The sequence below is a fragment of the Haliaeetus albicilla genome, chromosome 5 (assembly GCF_947461875.1).
Source record: "Haliaeetus albicilla chromosome 5, bHalAlb1.1, whole genome shotgun sequence".
Taxonomy (NCBI): domain Eukaryota; kingdom Metazoa; phylum Chordata; class Aves; order Accipitriformes; family Accipitridae; genus Haliaeetus; species Haliaeetus albicilla.
Window position 1 is genome coordinate 14,612,070 of NC_091487.1, and position 19,780 is coordinate 14,631,849.

The window sequence follows — 19,780 nt, forward strand, 5'->3', positions numbered from 1 at the left end:
TATAAAGTGTCTTCCTGGAGTAAAATGACGCTCAATGACTTTACAGGATGACTTGGGTGCTGAATTTTCAGTTGTCTAAAAAGATGTTTTATATGCATATTTAAATTCACTTACTTATGCGCTAAGTCTTCAGTGAAAACTACCCAAGGAGCTTTGTACATTAAGTTGGAGGGGAGCATCCCTTGAAATAGCGGCCATTAAATTGATATATTTGGGGCAATAGTCCAAGCTAATTTCCTCAAGATTGAAGCCCTGGGTTCTGCAATCCTCTGGCAAAGAAAGCATCCACTGTTTACAGATGGACTTTGCTTGCTTAAAGAAAGCGAAATCACATCCTTTTGTTGGAGTGACTGAAGTAAGCGGCATTTCTGTAACAGTTTCTGAAATGCTGCAGTATAACCAGCTTCAGTTGGCTCTTTGCACCTTGATTAAGACTGCTGAGCACAACCTTGTTTGAGAATGGCACATTTTTATCCAAATATTAGATATTAAAAGAAATCAGTGTTAAAGTGACCTTTTATCTTTTTAGAAACTGTGGGGGAAGAGTACTACTGATCTTTTTCAAAGTGCATGACTGTAAAGTGATAAAATTGTATATTTTTCATAATGTGGGGAAAGTCTATTTGTGCTGCTTTAGAAATCAGTTTAAAGTTTGATTTCTGTTAAACCTGTGATCTTACAGCCCTGCTATATTTTCTGTATATGATTTACAAAGAACTGGAAAAGTTAGCACCTGCTGTTGTGTATATAGCAAAATTCTTTAGACCTTAGCACGCGTTTTTACCTATTATTGAACCACTCTGGCTTTTTTGGGGAGGGAAAGTAATAGTACAGATTTTTTTGATAATGTGTGTAAAACATTCATTTGAAATATTTTAGTAAAAATGAAGTAAGAGATTGATTGTGATAGTGTATACTTCTAGTTGAATAAAATAAAATACATTCTTTTTAAATAAACTGATGAATAAGATTTGGGAGACCACCCCTGAAATATCTTGCAGTAAGTACCATAGTTATGAATTCTGAACTAATTGAAAAAAACTGGAAATCCACTAAATTCAGAATCAATTTTATTTGGGTAGATGTGAACGAAGTAGTCCCATTTATAACCAGGTTGTACATCACAGTAGGTTGTTACATTCAGACTTTCACACTTAGAAAATATATATATTATGTACAGGAATTTGCAAATAGGTGTAAACATACAATACTTTAAGATACCAGTACATTCCAAACAAAAATATCAGCAAGGCAAACACCTCAAAAATGATTCCAGTCAGCTAGCATTCAGAATCTCTCTTAAATAAAGTAGCTTTTATGCTTGACATCGTGTTGTTTTAATTATTACTAAAAATGAAGTTTCTTATTATAGATCAAATTTCATGGTATCTGGCTATTTTGATACTCAAAAATAGGCACTGATTTCTAGAAGGAAATTTTCTTCTTACTGATATAATTGAGCCAATATGGCTGGTTTTGCTAGTACAAAGTAATCCAGTGCTGGAGTAACTCAAGACAATTTAAACTTAAGTCAAATGTATAAAGTTAGAATAGATACTGCAAAGCTGATTAAAATCTAGAAGCCTATATAACTCACCATAAACAATGCTGCAAACAGATCAGCTAAATTTTCATTTCACCTCCTCATTTCTTCATCTAAATTATACAAATTACCCTCCTCTTCATCTTTACAAAGTAGGTTTTGGCTAGCTACTCCTGCCTAGTCAACATAAAGGGATATCGAGCCAATTACCTCATGCTATCTCATCCATGTAGCACGTCCAAGTCCTGCTACAGGTGGCATACCAGGTGGTGGAATTGGAGGTGGTACAGGTGGCTGTCCACCTGGGGGAACAGTAGGCGGGGGGTAACTAGCTGGTGGCATTCCCAGCCCTGGAGGTGGATGAGGTGGTACTGCATGAGTTGGAGGCAGTCTTGGAGGTGGGAAGTTAGGGTTGTATGTAGGTGGAGGAGGATATCCAGGAGTAGGAGGTGGAATATTGGGTGGGGGGAATGAAGTAGGGGGTGGGGGTGGAACTGGTGGTGGAGGGTTGGGAGGATAGACATGCGGATGATATGGTAGATGAGTTGGTGGTCCATAGGCCGGTGGTAAAGCTCCGTAAGTTGGTCCTTCTGTTTTCATCATTGACTGAAGACTTTGATAACCCTCCCCTGACATATAAGAATTTGTAGTAGACATCCCTGTAATATAACTGGTAGGGGGTGGGGGCGGGGGACGATGTGGCAGAGGGGGAGGTTGATGTACTGGGGCAGGATGAGCAGGGGGAGGAATCTGGACCTTTGGCATATCTACTGAGTCCACAGTAGTAGATTGCTCTGCTTCTCCCATTGAAACTGCAGTTGTCAAAGGAGGCTTGCGCTCTGGAAAAGAAAATGTAATTTATTTTTTTGAAGGATAGTGGCAATAACAGCTTCTGAATACTTTACATTTTTCTTCCAGTTAACATATCAAAAGAGGACTCAATTCTCTAAGTCTCTGAATGCCATATGGTATCCAATCAGACCTTCTTATGGCACTAGAAAATAACTAAGCTGCCTAACAAAGCTCCAAGGTTAGCTTTTCCCATTCGAAGAGTTAAATACATCTTTTCTTATTACTATTTTCTTATAATTTAAATATTGTTCTACAATCAGCAGAAATTAGCAGACTGGATGGACAGAATCACAACTAGCAGATTTAAAAAGTCGTGGGACCCAAGATACCAAAAATCTTTTGATCAGTGCTTCAATCTTCTTTAGTCCAGGCCTCCTTTCTACCTCTTTTATACTCCAGGAGGTGGAAAACCCTCTGCACTTCACTTGCCTCCCATGGTGGGAAATACTATTTGAGAATACAGGCCAAAGTCTCAAGTCTTTAACACTCAGTTCTAAACCTGTTTACCAAAAGAAAGAAAAAAGAAAACTGGAGGGTAAGACAGTGCAATAGATTGCTTGGGACATGAAATCTGATCAGCTTTGTTCCACTGATTAGTTTCAGGGAAGTCAGTACCTGACAGTCTGGGGAAGTTCATAAAAAGGTCAGAATTTTACAGAATTATACTTGGCCATTTCTGGGAAGAACATGCTTTAAGCTGTCATCTCTTTAAATAAGAATCTTAATTTTTTGTTTTGTTTTTCCTCTTAATGCGGACATTATGAAGTAAGGAATACCACAATAAGACGACTGACCTAATGGCAACATCTCTGTATGGTCATACAGTCAGTATTAAAATACCCAACAAAAGAGTTTGGGCCATCTTGACATCCACCTTGCTTGTATATATAAACATCTAAAACTGTTCACTAAGAAAAGCTATTTAGAAGCAGATACAGGGCAGTCATTTCCAGTGACATGCAACAACTAAACTGACAACGCTAAACGGAATTTGAGATAAATCCTCCTTCTAGTACTTCTATTCATTTGATCAATAAACATTCTTAGTTTTCACCTGATTCTTCCTCAGAGCCCCAAAAGACAAGAGCTGGCCTCTAAAGACTGTTCTTAAAATCTTTCAGTGCTTATACAATGATTTGCTTGTATAAAGAAAATCTAAGAGGAAGATTTTTAGATAACAAGGGAAACAAATTCATTACCTGCCTAAATAGGATTTACCTTATCTAAGCAGTAATAATTTTAACAGCAAAATTGTCCCCTAGGACAGCTACATAATTGTATCATGCAAGGTGGGTATGCTGGCTGTGATACCTATGATTTCAATAACTTCCAGCTCCTAAATTATAGCAGGCAATAATTTCCCCATTTGCTCATTTTCAGAATCATTCTGGATGCAAGATGAGCATTCAAGATTTAACAACTGAAGGAATAATGAACATGATATTTAGAAGAACCCCTCCCTTCTTAATTAGATTTTTAACAAGCAGGAAAAATGGTCCTACTGTATTTCAGAGGACTGTTTTTCTCTCTTGTAGTTCCCTGTTAGAAGCTGTCATCTTACACTTACATTATGGACCATGGTCTATAAAATATTTATGTCATATTTAAGGGTCACTGGAAGGACAGCTAATGCATCAAGGTGCTGGAAGCACATTTTTACTACAGTACAGTTTATTTTGCAAACATAAGGCATGTGTGCAGTGTTAAAGTTCTCTGGCAGATGAAAGTCCTCTTTTGCGACACAGCAAAGAAAGTATCCCCCTTATTGTTTAGAAGTTACACACCTGCAGAATTTCTATACTAAAGATGTAACATGGAGGACTTCTACAGGACAGTTGGAAGCTCCTCTAGTAATATGTTCTCAAAAGGATGGCAGATGCCATATTATAAGTCCCTTTTTGCCTGCTAGTGACAATTAGTTTTAGTCTTCTAGGCCTTTAACAGTCACAGCTTTGTTTTGCCTTTGTCCACCTAATGTAGTCTTGTTTCCATCATAACTTTTTTGCTTCTGTCTGGAAATGCTTTTACTTGCCAAGCTGATTAATTAAGGCTACAACCCCTGCCCCCACACCGTTACCACCATCTGAATGAAAAGCAAGGCAATTAACGGCAAGAGTAAATGTGTTTAAGAAAATAAAAGCTTACCTGGAGGTGGATGTGCAGGAGGTATTGGTGGATGTGAAGTTTCAATTTTAGGAATTTTAGATGGTGGTGGTGGTTCTGAAAAACATTTGGAAGTTCCTAATTGGCTATTGCTCTGCAATATTTTCCAAATTCCAACTCTAGTCTCATACTAATGCTTACCATATCATATACAAAAGTACGGTGGAAATCCTATATACTAGGTATGTTTAATAAAGAAAACTAAAATCAAGACCTTTGTATAAATGAAGTGGCATCAAGTATCACGTACAAGTCTTCCAAAGGAACACATGCCTACAAGTTCAAGCTATGCAGCGAAACATTTCTTAAGCTAGACTATATATTGATACAAAATGCCTTTTACTGGCAGCCATGCCAACAACCAATTACAAATGTCACTGATTACCAACAGATGACTTATTAGTGCAGCTATTTAATGACATGGTACCTTCAGTCACTTCAAGGTCCCACAGCTTGCTGAAGAACTACTCTAAATGATGCATGGAGTTATAAATTGAGAGTCAAGTAGTTTAGCAAGACTTCTACCGTACAGATTGTATCAAGGGACTCTTGGGGCACAGTTATACTCCATTTTTTCAAGTTTTGCAGCTAGGAACATTTTAAAAATAGTTACAGTATATATTTAAAGACACATTATTAGGATCAAAATAGTTTAGAACTGCCAAGCCTGTAAGCAAACAAACTAAGCACATGTCAGCAAATGACTTATTCTGGTTAAAATAGTAAAATGAAAGCAATACAAATACCTGATGTCTTTGTTTCTTCTTTTGGAGACACAGCCTGTTTAAAAAAAAAAAAAAAAAAAGACCATTGCAAAATACAAAGCATTTTAAAATGGTAATGAGCGAGCAAAATAGAAACAACTTACAGCCTGCTGAAGAGCTTTTGTAGATCTGACTAAACCAGAACCGGTTTCCAACTCAGAACCAGTTTCCTCCTCCCTCCCGTAAAAGGAAGCAGGACAACCCCTTTATTTGTTCCTATATTTTTATTAAGAGGTTAATAATGTCCAGTCTCTTTAGACAGATGCAACACAAACACTGAACAAAGGCAAATCACATTGGGAAAGCCCAGCTTAACTGGCAGAATGAAAAGACTGAAAAAATAGCAGCTATTTTAGATACAGCATTTCCTGCTGTTCTCACTGTTGAGTATTACATCTCGTTTAATTTATTTATCATCTACTGCACATACGTCATGGTCTGGTACACTGCTCACTGAGCTGAAAGCAAGAGACTTGGCCTCTGTTCCTGATTCTGCTTTGACCTGCCATTCAACCTTTGCCAAAATCACTTCAGGCCTTTATGCTTTATTTACCAGGACAGGAGGGCAGTGAAAGTGTTGCTCAGTGTAAAACATTTCAGAAGCCTTCAGATGGAAAGCATTGTATAAAAGCCAAATGTTACGCCAGAAGAAAAATTCATGCACACTGAGCAAAACCCCCAAAACCTCACATCATCCTTCCAATCGCAAGTTTTTGGTTGGGGTTTTGTTTTTGCCGTTTTGTTGTGATGTTTTAAAGAATCACAGACAAGGGAGTAAGAAAAATCTCTCCAGCTTACTTAGTCCAACTAAGATGGCTAGCTGATGGTCTTTGAAAAAAGCAGAGAAACTAACTGAAATTTTAAATACAATAAGCTTAGTTACAAATGTATTTAAAATTAATGATAAAAGTCAGAGGGGTACAGTACATAGCTTTTGAATGAAAGGGTTTTTTTAAGGGACTATTTACCTCTAGGGGCTTTACCTTCACAAACTGTTGCTCAGTTCCCATCACTTTAATTTCCACAGCAAGAACGGACATATATTTCACTCCAACGTGAACAATGAATTTTCCTTAATTCTGATGAGTATTCTCAAGATTTTTGCTTGACTTGGCCAAGGCCTGCCTGAGGCTACCTCGTTCTTATAACTGCTTTGATAGTCATTTCAATGCATCTCCAGTCACCTTCTGGCTGCCTTCCTGCTTTTTAAGGACAATCTTTATTTTATCTTCCCATTCCAAACATACATACTTTTCTTGGTGACTCTCACAGACTCATCTGCTGCCTTCATTTTACTTGGGTGGTCCTCTCTCGATTTTCTAGCACTAAATTCCTTGTCTGTAAAACTGCATGCAAACATCAGATCTCCCTGCACTTTCAAATAGAAGCAAGTCTCCACTATGCAACATTTCCAAAAAATCACTCATTCTGCGAAGTCAGTTGATCACTTCAAGTGGCAAGCAATTAAATTATTGTGCATTTGTTAACATGGAGCAATGTTCAGAAAATAACGTCACTGAGGTACATTAGAATGGAACAAGCAGACAGAAAACCAAACATCAGTTTAAGCTGTATTTATGCTGAAGGAAAAAAAAAATATCAAGAAGCAACAAAATCAAAGCCTATAAAAGTTTAAATCACTTCTCTAATAATGGCAGCTGCTAAAATAGAGATGAGCTTTCTTTTGGTCCTTCTACTGCACTGTAGTTTGTATTGCTCCAGCCATGACATCCAAGGGTCAACATTATTTATTAGCATGCTGATTGTTATTTAGTACTTTCATAATAAGCTCAATCCATACCACAACAGAACTGTTCTTTTAGTGCTGTTTCTATGTGCATTAAAATTGTTCCCACTAACAATTTCTAGTTTAATCAAACTAAATATATTATTTACAACTAATGATTCACCAGTATATTTTTAGTGAAGTCAACTGAATGTTCAAGTGCTCTTCACCACCAGAGATGTAGAGGATCTGCAGATGCTTTAGACATCTGGTATGGGTCTGTAAGTCATGGGCCAATGCCTCAGCTGCTTGAAAGTATCTTGGCTCAGCAGAAGGTAATGGAGTTATAAGAGTTCATTGTAAATGGAAAATCTGGCCTCCAGGAACAATGTATTTATATTCTGTACAAACCAAAGAACAAGTCATGCAAAGCCCTATTTATAGAATGGGGCAAACATTTTAAGTAAGGTTTATGGTACATCTAACTGAAGAACATTTTAGAAGCACCAAGTAAATCTTTCAATCACTATACATCTTGTTCTCCTAGACTGCTTTCTTGAGAAAGAAAGATTTCAGATCATTTGCTTTTCTCAAATTCATGCTGTTTGTGCTGTTCTCCTACAAAAACCCTACTGAGTCATGCTTTGCTTTTTATTTTTTCTGGATGCCTACAGGGCACCAGGACTTACCTTTTTATCTGTACTATTCAATTCCTTAATTATTAGGTGATGAACCTCGAACTTAATTTCAAGAAAAGGCAAGTTGCTCTGAGGGCTTGACCAGAGGCATTTGTTAAAGAACAACAGATACTATTCATGCAAAAGGCATCACTTTTTTCCATGAGGTAGCTCATTAACACGGGATGAGGTGAAATCAGTAGTACTGTAGAGGTAGAGCCTTCACATGAATGAACAAGCATTCATAACAACTTACAGTCAGATGGACACACGCAGAAAAATCCAAGTTGTTATTTACAGTTTCTGATATGCCAAACTGCCCCAGACATTTTTGCTAAAGAAAAATAAGAAAAGTTCCCTGCCCTACAGATCTGACAACCCAAGCAGAATTTGTGCTGATAGCAGAAAAAGTATGAAAAGAAATACGCATTACCTATAAAGACTTCTCCCAACTTTCAAGCTAATTAACACATTTTATCAGCTTTCTATGCTGAATAACTCTAAAGTTCAGTGCAAGAACTACATATTTCAGGCTATATTTTGCAATTACAAGACCAATGTTTTACAGAGTTCATTTTTTCTCTTTTTTGGGAGGCTGCTATTATAAAGATGCCGCACTCTTCCAATTCCATTTCATTCTATCATTTGTTGCTTTTTCCTGGCTTTTTGGTTGTTTTTTTTTTTCCTCTTGATGTCTGTTCTCTGGTTTGGGCATGCATTAATTACAAATTAGAGCAAAAGCTGTAAAAGCTGTACAGAATTTACTTCCTAAATGGACTTGTTGCAAAGATTTTACTTCTGAAGGCACTCTTCTTACTAAGTACATGCAAGAAGATTTGGGTAACACTTTAACACTTTTTTTTTTTTTATAACTTGCAAGTGAGAAAAAAAACCACAAAAAGTGTAAATTAAAGTCTGAAAGCTTCATTTGAACTTGATGACTGTGGAAAAGCACTCGGAGTACTTGTGATATTATCCAACTGCCAGTGTACCTTCTTATTGTCAATGATGAGGTGATAATACAAAGTGAGACTTTAATGTATGATGCATTTATAGGCTTCCACTGTTATTTGATCATTTTGAAAGACTTTTTCTAAGAATTTTGACATACTTTTAGAAGTCACCATTCTCTTATATTTGTAATCAAAGACCAGAGAGTCGAATAATGTCTTCATCATCACTGTGCACATCTCTACATTCATGTATGACACAAGAGGCCTTCCCTAAAACAAGCCTGCTTAATAGCAAAAAGAAAATTTGATAGCACAGAACCACAAACAATTAGAACCCTCATAGCTCATGCTGACTTAAAAGTCTCTCCACTGGTTTTGCCTCAAGTGCAGTAAGAATGCGGTATGCCAAAACTGGAAAGGCTGTTCTACACTAACATACCTGCCACATAGCCAACAGAAGTCTACCATACAAAATTAATTACTAGGCTCATGCTTAAAGCTAACCGCAGTCTGCTGCACACTGCAGCCTTTAAATCAACTGGACATCAGATCAGCTTGAAAATAAAACGCAAGTTAAAGTTCAAAGTTAAACTTACTGCTGGTCTTTTAATCTGTCTAGGAGGACTTGACTGGGGAGAGGGCTTTTTAGACTGCTGTGCTTGTGTTTGCTGCTGCTGCTGCTGCTGTTGTTGTGCTGACTGTTGTGACTCTTTTTGCTGCTGAGTCTGTGATTGCTCTGAACTCTGGGACTGCTGCGATTGCTGTACTGTAGGTGCCTGGGGTGTAGATTGAAGAGATGGTGGCTGCTGCAACTGGTGAGGAGTATGATGAGGCATTTGCTGCTTTCCCTGTGAGTATAGATCCAGGATCTGATGACAGATGTCTTAAAAAAAAAAAAAAAAAATCCAAAAGATTATACCCCCATTAACATGCAAGTGTATATTTAATACACAATTATCAACTAAGCTTTTTACTGGACATCAACTTCAGAAGAATTCATTGCAAATATTACTTGACTTTTTTAAAACACACTATTTTTCAATTTATACTTGCATTTCTGAGTTTCTTCTGCCTATGCTGAACAATATATAGATGTATAGGGATCTAGACAGGCTGGACTGATGGGCTGAGGCCAACTGTATGAGGTTCAGCAAGGCTAAATGTTAGGTCCTGTGCCTGGGTCACAACAACCCCATGGAACACTACAGGCTTGGGGAATAGTGGCTGGAAAGCTGCCCGGCAGAAAAAGACCTGGGGGTTTTGGTCGACAGCCGGCTGAATATGAGCCAGCAGTGTGCCTGGGTGGCCAAGGCAGCCAACGGCATCCTGGCCTGTATCAGAAATAGTGTGGCCAGCAGGAGCAGGGAAGTGATCATCCCCCTGTACTGGGCACTGGTGAGGCCACACCTCGAGTGCTGTGTTCAGTTTTGGGCCTCTCACTACAAGAAAGACATTGAGGTGCTGGAGCATGTCCAAAGAAGAGCAATGAAGCTGGTGAAAGGTCTAGAGCAGAAGGCTTATGAGGAGCGGCTGAGGGAACCGGGGTTGTTAAGCCTGGAGAAAAAGAGGCTGAGGGGACACCTTGTCGCTCTTTACAACTACCTGAAAGGAGGTTGTAGCGAGGTGGGTGTTGGTCTCTTCTATCAAGTAACAAGCCATAGGATGAGAGGAAATGGCCTCAGGTTGTGCCAGGAGAGATTTAGATTGGATATTAGGAAAAATTTCTTCACCGAAAGGGTTGTCAAGTGTTGGAACAGGCTGCCAAGGAAAGTGGTTAAGTCACCATCCCTGGCGGTATTTAAAAGACAGGTAAATGTGGTGCTTAGGGACATGGTTTAGTGGTGGACTTGGCACTGTTAAGGTTAACAGTTGGACTTGATGATCTTAAAGGTCTTTTCCAACCCAAAAGATTCTATGATTCTATAGCACTCCTTCCAGAAGAAGAACAAAGTGTCTTGGTATTAATACACTCTATGTCATTATTGTGTGCTTGGAGAGCCAGGTAACCATGTAACAACAGGACAGTAATACAGTAAGAAAGTGGGTGAAAGATTGTATGTTAAAACATACATGTCTAGTTAGGCCAGTCAAAAAAGTTTCAGGAAACTAAGTAAAGGACAAGTACTAAATTATTTTTCCAACACATTAGGAGCTAAAAGTCTGTAAGAAAATGTGTAGGACCAACTGATAACCAGGTGCAAGAGCAGCACTCAAGGAAAAGAAAACCTTTCTAGAAAAGCTAAATGAGTTTTTTCCATGAACATTCACTAATGCAGTAGCAGAAACTGGAGAGAGATTCCATTCTACAACCCTCTTTGACAAGGATTCAGCAGCGGATCTATCAGAAACTGAAGGGACTCTGAAAAAAACTGTAATACAAACAGAACAGGTAACCATTTAAGAAATCATCAGAACTGTAGGGTATTCACCTGAAAGTTCTAAGAGCAACAAAGGCTAAACCACCTGAACAGCAACACATACTGTTTCACTTAAAAATTCCATAGAACCCAATGCCAGATTGTGACAAGCATCGATTTTTAAAGAAGGTCTCTAAAGCAATTTACGGAACTAGAAGTATGCTTAGCCTGACATTTGTACCAGGTCAGTCAGTAAAAATTTTAATGAAGACAAATTAGTGGCCACATAACCACAATTTACTTAACAAGAGTCAAGAAAGGTCCTGCTTTATTTTATTAACTTCCTGGGGTTCTCTCCCTCAAGAGGGCAAGCAACAGGTAAATATGAGCAATATATACACACAAAAGGAATAGTACTAAGATATCTGTATTGATGAAAAAGATCCATAATTCATCCCCTACCAGAATTCACACACACCCCAGAATTCACCCCCACAATCTGTTCCTCAGTCGTGGTACACTGTAAAAAAACCCAAATAACCTAGCATAATTTGGTTAAAGAGGTCAATCATCAATGAGAAAACTACTGGAAACCAGGCTCCATTAGTTCCAGTGTTTGTAGAGCTGCTTATTTAAAATGGGGAGAAGGGAATCATTAAAAAAATAGAAAACGCACACCATGACAACTTAGCAGCTAATTATCCGTGTTATAAACTAAACAAGTCATAAAGCAAATACTGACTAGAAGACTAATCATGATAACTAAATAAGCTTCCAGACTAAGCCAGTCTAATAAGTTTAATTTAAAACCCAGTTAAGGCATAGCACATATGATCCAAGTTACATACTCTACACATGATTATTTTTACTAAAACCTAAATAGAAAGCAATTTGCATTTACTTATGACCTAGGTCACACAGTTAAAGGAAATACTCCTCTCTCTTTATGGCAAATGTTTTTCATACCTTCCAGTACATCAACAGGAACATCTTGGACAAATTGCTCCCACCATCGTCTGTACATTGGTTTTGACGTCCATTCCTGTATTTCAAACTTACACAAACGGCCTGCTAAGTACATAACTGCAACAGCTATGATCTCAGGTTCCCACTGTAGTGACAGTGTAGTGCAGAGACTGGAATATAAAAAAAAACCAAAACACAACCCTGAAGACAATTCTGATTGTCAAAGTACAACACTTCAATGCACGACAGCTATAATTAACAGGGTAAAAAATCCCACCACACTTTAATTAAAATTGTCTGAGATGTTAAGGGCCTTGTTAAGCAAAAGAGTTTACAAAACTAAAGTGTTTCTGCACTATTGCTATCATGAAACAAGGTAATTTTACACAGATAATACAGAGGGCATACGCCTACAGAAGCAACACACCACATAGGAACATCAAGTTTGGAGTTTAAAAATAGAAAACCTAACACTATAAGGGTGTGGAAGAAGAGGGAAAAGACAGCATTATATTCCAGGTTTGAGCAGCTACATTCCACTGTAGTTCTACCTGTAGGGTTAACTAAATACAGAATTCATGTTTGCTGCTACACAAGTGTGCTGTCACTGCATTACACTGGTTAGGGAATGATGCCCACATCTGCATTTTAAGAGCGTCCAAAGGTTTTTCAATAAAATGTAAACAAGTACTAAATAACTCCCCCCCGCCGCCCCGAACAGCCAACATGAACTTGTAAAGCAACTTGTCAAGCACGACGCAAGTTTGAGATCAAGCTGCAAAAACTGTAAAACGTTCTCTTGAATAGCCTTCGTTAAAGCTAATGCTAAAATAACTGATATTATTGGTATTATTGACATTGACTAAGTTCCTGTCATAATCAGTTACTGTTTCCTGATATTAATTTTAAATGACAAAATTTGTTTTTCCCTTTTTTCTTTTTCCTTCATAGATTCTGTAACATAGGATCTGCTTAAAGAATTTTAGATCCAGCTCACCAGTTAAGTTTCTGCAAATTGGCTGATTAATTCATTATTATGTCTTTAAATGCATCAAAATAGTACCCTAGGCAGTGGTTTAAATCCATTTTCACTCCAGTGGGCTACATGTAACTGAAGGCCAGTGGGATACTTAAACACTGGCAGAATCAGGTCAGCAGTAAACAGTAAAAGACAAAAGAACTAGCTCTTAAAACACTGATTTCTTATTATTAATTTCATGACATTTACTTGGAGGGTGTACTGCAGCTGTGTAAGCACAGAACCCCCTATTCTAAAGGCCTATACTGCAAAGTACAGAATTATTTTCCCAGGATCCTAGAAAACAAGTACACTTCTAATACGGTGCCTATTAAGTAAGCACAAGACAGCCTCTCAAAAACAGAGATAAGTATTATTTGAAACAATCACTCCAACTTCATACTAATGTTTTCCTGAAGTGCAGCTTTTTTAATTATTAAATTTCTTCAATTATTAAACACCATCTAATTCCAAGTACAGTCCAAAGTTTGATGGATAAATAACATAAGTTTTCCCTGACAAACTTAACAGTGACAGTCAAGCCACATTTTTGTTCCACCTGTCGAATCATCACCTGCAAGACTGACAGCAGCTGAAGTAAACATCTCACTAAGCAACCTTTTGCTCAAATTAATTTGGAGAGTTTAGGTGCTATCTACAGAATTTGGAGCCACATGGGGCTACTTCAAATAAGGCATAAGAATAAAAATGCACCTCTTTTTTAATGGTATTCTACTACTGTAGGTATGACTGAAAGCAATGTATTTAGCACTTCTGAATAGTCAGGCCACTTACACGTTTTCTTAAGGGTTTGCTATGGAGATTAAAAATTACATTTAACCGTCCTTGGTGAATTAACTTGCCTAGCTCTGTAGAATCCTCCTTATCAAGACTAAAGCCTATCAAGTTGTTTTGTTTTGGTTTTTTTCCAATACACGAAAAGTGCTTCTACACACACTCCTATTAATTGATGCGATCCTTGTATTGCAAATCCATTATTCAAGAAATTGTAAAGCTAGCGCTAAAACCTGTATTCATCACTGAATTTAATGGCTAGTTTACTATTACCAAAACATCGCTTTAAAAAAAACAAAAAAACATTGACGAACATGATGGAATTGCGAAGTTACCTTCCTGTCTCAGTATGTGCCACATATATCTTAGACTGGGCAAGAAGCCAGCTTCTATCCCAGAGATCTATAATTTGGTTTGGCCCTTTCAAACAGCATCTTTTTTTTAACGCAGCACTAAATCATTACCACAAAATTGCAAAGGTCTTAATGGTCTCCTTCTATACTAATCCTAGATTCCCTGCTCAATGGAACTATCATGGCAATGACGCAAAGAAAAACTGAAAGAAAGAAAACATATAACAAGCAGAAAACATAAACATTTGTCAAAGAAATATCTAATCCCAGAATAAAGTAAGCAACAGTAAGTATTTCACTTTCAAAAGGTTTCCTAGAATTATCTTACCTGTCATTGACAAACGTCCATGCCATTTGAACCAGTTTTTGAATTTTATTTTTGTCTCCTGAAAAACAATCAGGAAAGTTGTAAGAAATAAAATTAGGAAGGACAAACAGTTTGAAATAGAATATTCTTGCACTGTTAATATACACTAATTTCTGAAAATTAATAACAGGCATTACTTGCTCAGCCTGTAATATTTTACCTTTGAGTTGTTTGGCATATTTGAGAAGAAATTGGTATGGATGTTCCACTTGCAAATCAAACTTTATTGTTTGTAGTAAGATTCTTTCAAGAACCATCACTTCTTCCTAGAGAATGTTACAAGGTAACCACAATATTATTCCTTCTTTTACTTACAAATATTTTATGCTGGTATAAAGCATGACTGCATAGCATCTCCAGGCAAACATCTTTGCTTCTGCTTGATTAGGGTTTGTTTCCAAGGAGAACAGAAATCTCTCCAACTTAAAAGATTATTTTAAACCCAGATACTTTTTCTTCAGTTTTATTTGTCAGGAGAGGGGATGTGGTGTTTAAAATTCCTTCTGCTCCATGAAGGAAAGAACTGAACCAGACACAGCACGAAAGTACCAAACATACAAAATCACAACAAAAAGGTAAGCTCTCACCACATTTCTCTCCCAAGTTTCAGATCCTTCTGCTATTTATAATACGCAAATTTTGAGAGAACCATAGTTTTGCTAAGTCAAATACTCTAAACAGGAAGTTTCTCAATACTTTTGAGATGTAGTTCTATTACTTGACTTAAAATTTGCTATTAATTGCTTCCTAAAACAACATTAAGACTGTCAAATATGATTTATGTCTTGATGACATTCCCAGCTTTGACCGGAATTACTTGAATTTACTTTAATTTCCAAAATAACACCAGAATTTACATGAAATCAAATGTAAACTTTTAATGCAAATTATCATCCCAGTAGGCTCCCATAGCTACTTGTATTAGAAAGAATTATTTTCTTAGTTACCTATCACATTACCCAAAAGAGCCATAAATGCATGCTGAACATATAATTTTATTTAGAACAACTGAAAATCAGCTAGTGCTCTAATGAATGTATGCCACTTTGCTGGAGTACAATAAGATGAAATAAATTTCAACATGAGTATTTTTACCTTTGGGTCATCTCCAAACTGTCCAAACTGTACATCATTTAGCAAGCTACGAGCTGTTTTAATTATATCTTTACATTTCTTAGGTGTTTCTTCAACTTTTCCTGCCAGGAAGAGACAGCAGGCTCCTGTCACCTAAAAAAGAAAGTGCTTTCAAAAAGTTGTCTGCATGTAGATGTGCAATACAGTATAGCACTGTAAAAGCACTGTCAGTTTCCATTAACAGTTCTGTAGAAGTTTCCCAAGAAAGACTTAATGAGCATATTAATTTCTGATTTTATTTTAGTGTTAATTTAAGCTTTTACTTTCTCAAAGGAAAAATACAAAATTTGGAGGACCGTCCATTTTATACAACTTTACTTCAAGGTCAGAAACCCAAAGAATTTGTCCTGGTTCAGCATAGTCTGCCAAGCAGTTTTAAGATGGTATTACACTGCTCTTTTTCTTTTAGCCAATACAGGAGCACCAGAACTATAGCTGTTACTCTTTCTAAAGAATGGTATCAGCAAGACATAACTGCAATGTCAATATAAATATGCTTCTAAGCATAAACAGAAATGTGTAAACAAGCAAGAACAGTGTATTTTAAACTGTAATGATCAAAAGATAAATGCTGATTTTTCATCATTCAGAGTGGTGGCCAGCAGTAGTACCCAAGTGACTTATCACCATTTCAAATAGTCCATGGCTGGTGCAATCATTATATTAAGTCATCAATACTGTAAATACTTACATATCTTGGGAACTGTTTAAAGGAATGAAACATATAAAACCGATGGAAATAAATTATTCCGGTTGCTAGAGTATCATAATGTCTGTGGTGCAGAATAAGGACTTTCAAACAGGGCACAAACCAAATTTAAAACCAAACATGCACAAAGGAAAAGATACATTCTGCTGTCTCGAGTACCTCAAGTACCTAACTGTTTGTTCAATGACCAGTTAGAAAAAATGGCCAGTAAAACAGGAGCTTCAGAAAAAAAAGCCACAAAACCCCTCAAGACTGTGTAAGTACTATGATTCAGCCCAGATGAAGTTGATATCTAGAGCATTTATTGGAAGCCTGTGAAGTCCCAATCATGTTTATAGCAGGATTCACACAATGTCATCCTCGTGTTAAACCATACCTGCTTCAGAGAAGGTCAAAACCAGCAGCAGGTATTTTGAAGAAACAGAACAATTATCACTTCACATTAAAGTGTTGGTGTGGAGGAAAGTTACTAACTATTCACACCTACAAATACAAATAAAATCTGAACATGCTCCCTACTCTTCTCTTTAAAGAGAAGAGTAAAATTTTATCTTCAACACATTTTATTAAACAAAGAACTGAGAAGATTAAAAAAAGCATAGGAATATAGGAAGCAAAAAGTTTAAGTGGCAGTCTGTGAGAGAGTGGGACAGTGAGGAGAACTTACTAATATATACAGAGTTGTAAATCCCAACCTGAACTAAAAAAAAACCCCAGAGGTTAGAAGCCTCAGATATATACCTCAAAACAGGTAGACAAATGAATGCAAAATGCAAAATTTGAGAAGTTACGTAGATTCATGTAGTAAGAGACTGACTTCCCTAACTACCAAAAGTTATCCTTAATTGGCAAGTCTGTATCACCTTACTTCTCTATTGCTAAAATGGTTCCGTTGAAACCTTGTTTATCCAATGAATGGATGAAAACTGTGTAGGAACACAGTACATCAAAAGGCAAGTAAACTCAAAAACATTTTTGATTAATGATTAAGAAACAATTGAACAGCTAACTAAACACATGACATTTCTTGTACATTTTATTCTGAAAACTCCCATTCATAAAGACATTTCATACCAACATGAGTTCAAAGGATACAGCCCTAAACGTGTCCCCACATCGAATATGAATCTGGCCCCCTCCCGGCGGTACCGCGCCTCAGTGGCTGGATCAAGCCCTTCTAGCTGTGACGGTGTATGTGCCAAATCTTTCTTATCCCAGTACCAACATGGCTTTGTATGGTCCAGGTTTGCCAAGTTTACAGAAGGGCTGGAATTTTCTTTATTCTCCTTCATTTATTAAAACAGAATTGTTCTTGCTTTTTAAGTTTTCAAAAATGAAGTCTTCAGACAGTCGCTTCAGAACCTTTAAGAAAAGACAAAACGATTTCTTTAAAAATGGAGGGGACTTCCCCCTCGCCGCTCAAAGATGAGTAAAGACGAATAGTGTTTAGTCTTACCCGTTGGAAGGGACTTTTTCTACGCTCAAAGACAAGTAATGTTTAACCTTGCCCTTAATCCTCCCCATATACTGCAAAATCAATTCAAAGAAATAGACACAGGTTATCTTTGCTATTATCTGCTTAATAAAGAAACTTCAGGAATGCATTATCAACAATATCTGCTACTTCTTAGTAGAACAACTTTCACCTACTTTGTCCACAAAATAGGGAAAAGCAATTCAGTGATGGTAGCAGCAAGATTTGAAAAGTTGGGGGGGGTCAACTCGCTGTTCATAACTACGAAACACATTCATTAGGTCAGTCTGAATGGCAATTTAAATACTTAGTCTCCCGAAAATATCCCTGGTTGGTAAGATAGCAGCGACCACTTGGCAAAAAGCTTTGTAAAGTGTTCTGTACTTGTATTACTTGAAGAAAAAAAAGGTAGCGTTCTTTCACATACCAAGACCAAGACAACTGATGTGAGTCTGTAAAGTAAGGTGGTATCTAACGTTGTCGGAAAATAAGGCAGTTGATTACAGTCAAAGAGTGTGCTACTCTCCTGTGTTTACCAGCACTTCAGGTAGGTATATTTACATCACAAAGCTCTGCAGGCAACTTTCTGGTGCTTTGAGTTGTGACTGATGTTCAGCCATGCCTCAATGTAAAGAATGAAGACTATCTTGCTGCCTTCATTTCTTTCAGGCACAAAACTACTCTTACTGTAATTCCATAAGCTACAGATAATACACACAAATTACTGCAGTCACCTGCAAATGTTCGCATTACAAAGAGTGATTAAAATATGATGCAATATATTTGCTCTAAGCAAAACAGTCAGAGGAAGACCCAAACTTAAAACACTTAAAATTAAGCTGTTAGTTTCCCAGATGTTTCCCTTCTGAAAACGGAAGAAAGATCACATCAACTGTCAGAAAAAATGATGCCTGCAATCAGCATCTCGCTCAAATTCAAAAAGTTTCTCTTTTTCAGAATAAAGAAAACCGTCCTTGCTCCACGTTGTTTTTGGAAGAACCTTCACAACTAATGGTACCGATCACAGACCAATCCAAACTCTGTCACAAATACGTGAATGGCTACTTAAAACTATCTCCAGACCCAACAAAAGAGCGCCGTGCCACGACCACACGCTCACATCACATTTACCAACAATGCGCTATTTTTTTTACAACTGTTACGGTTCTTCTTCCTTACAAGTTATTTTGCTTCCTAACGCTCTGAACGGTTTAAAACCCTCTTAACACCAAAATCGCCCGAAGCGACGAGACCCGCTTCTCCGAGCAGCGAAAGCATTTCTGATTACAGAATCAGGAATAAAAACCACAGAGGCGACAACATCCTCAACGAACCACCTCAAGCATCCCGATCCAAACCGCAGCGACCAAAAAGAAAAATAAAAAGTTTTTCTTCTGCTTTCTTACGCACCCCATTAACACAGAGACGACTTCAGGAGCTCGATCCCTGCTCTTTTACATCCTACCTCAGACGAACCATCCGACCGAGAGCCCAGCTCCGTGCCCTGCAGCCCCCAAACCGGCGAGGGGGTGTGTGCAGCTCCTCCCAGACCCGGCCGGCCCGCCCGCCCGCCCGCCGCAGACGCGGCGGCCGGTGCCCGGGGAGGCGCTCGCTCCCCGCCCCAGCCTCCCCGCTCCCTTCCCCTCTTCCCCAGGCCCCAGCTCTGGCCGGCGGGCGGCGCGGGAGGGAGGGCGGGCGGCCCCAGCCGCCGGCGCCCCGCGGCCCCGGGCAGGCGCGACGCACTCACAGGCCACGCGTGGGAGAGGAAAGCCCAGCGGAGCGCGGAAGCCTCTAACGACAGCGCAGCCTCCGCGCCCTGCGCGCCGCCATCTTGGGAACCAGGCCAGGCCGCTCGTGCGTCATCACGTCGGCGTCAACGAGGGCATAGCGCGCGAGGACGGGGCGCCTGCTGCCTAACGGCCAATGAGA

The 19,780-nt window shown here is 38.3% G+C and overlaps 1 protein-coding gene across 4 annotated transcripts; it reads right to left on the minus strand.

Moving 5' to 3' along the window:
- Positions 1-1,053: 1,053 nt before the first annotated feature.
- Positions 1,054-19,768, minus strand: CCNK (cyclin K). Of its 4 annotated transcripts, XM_069783504.1 has the most exons (12): positions 19,599-19,732; positions 17,834-17,904; positions 17,473-17,739; positions 16,360-16,441; positions 15,630-15,761; positions 14,695-14,800; positions 14,496-14,553; positions 12,002-12,171; positions 9,275-9,561; positions 5,305-5,338; positions 4,541-4,615; positions 1,054-2,382 (listed from the first exon to the last, which is right to left on the minus strand). In XM_069783504.1, exons 3-12 carry the CDS (start codon positions 17,667-17,669, stop codon positions 1,760-1,762), a joined length of 1,764 nt encoding a protein of 587 aa, XP_069639605.1. In that variant the 5' UTR covers positions 17,670-17,739; positions 17,834-17,904; positions 19,599-19,732; the 3' UTR covers positions 1,054-1,759. The 4 variants fall into 4 exon arrangements, with proteins under 4 accessions (XP_069639605.1, XP_069639604.1, XP_069639607.1 ...); XM_069783503.1 differs by lacking the exon at positions 17,834-17,904 and having other exon boundaries at positions 19,599-19,768; XM_069783506.1 differs by lacking the exons at positions 17,834-17,904; positions 19,599-19,732 and adding an exon at positions 19,317-19,335.
- Between the last annotated feature and the right edge of the window lie 12 nt (positions 19,769-19,780).

Excerpts from the sequence above, each read along its gene's own strand:
- CCNK (XM_069783503.1), bottom strand. The coding sequence starts at position 17,669 with ATGAAGGAGAATAAAGAAAATTCCAGCCCTTCTGTAAACTTGGCAAAC. Across the intron at positions 14,801-15,629 it reads AGTTTGGAGATGACCCAAAG|GAAGAAGTGATGGTTCTTGA; the intron begins GTAAAAATACTC and ends AACATTCTCTAG. Across the intron at positions 14,554-14,694 it reads ATATGCCAAACAACTCAAAG|GAGACAAAAATAAAATTCAA; the intron begins GTAAAATATTAC and ends ATTGTTTTTCAG.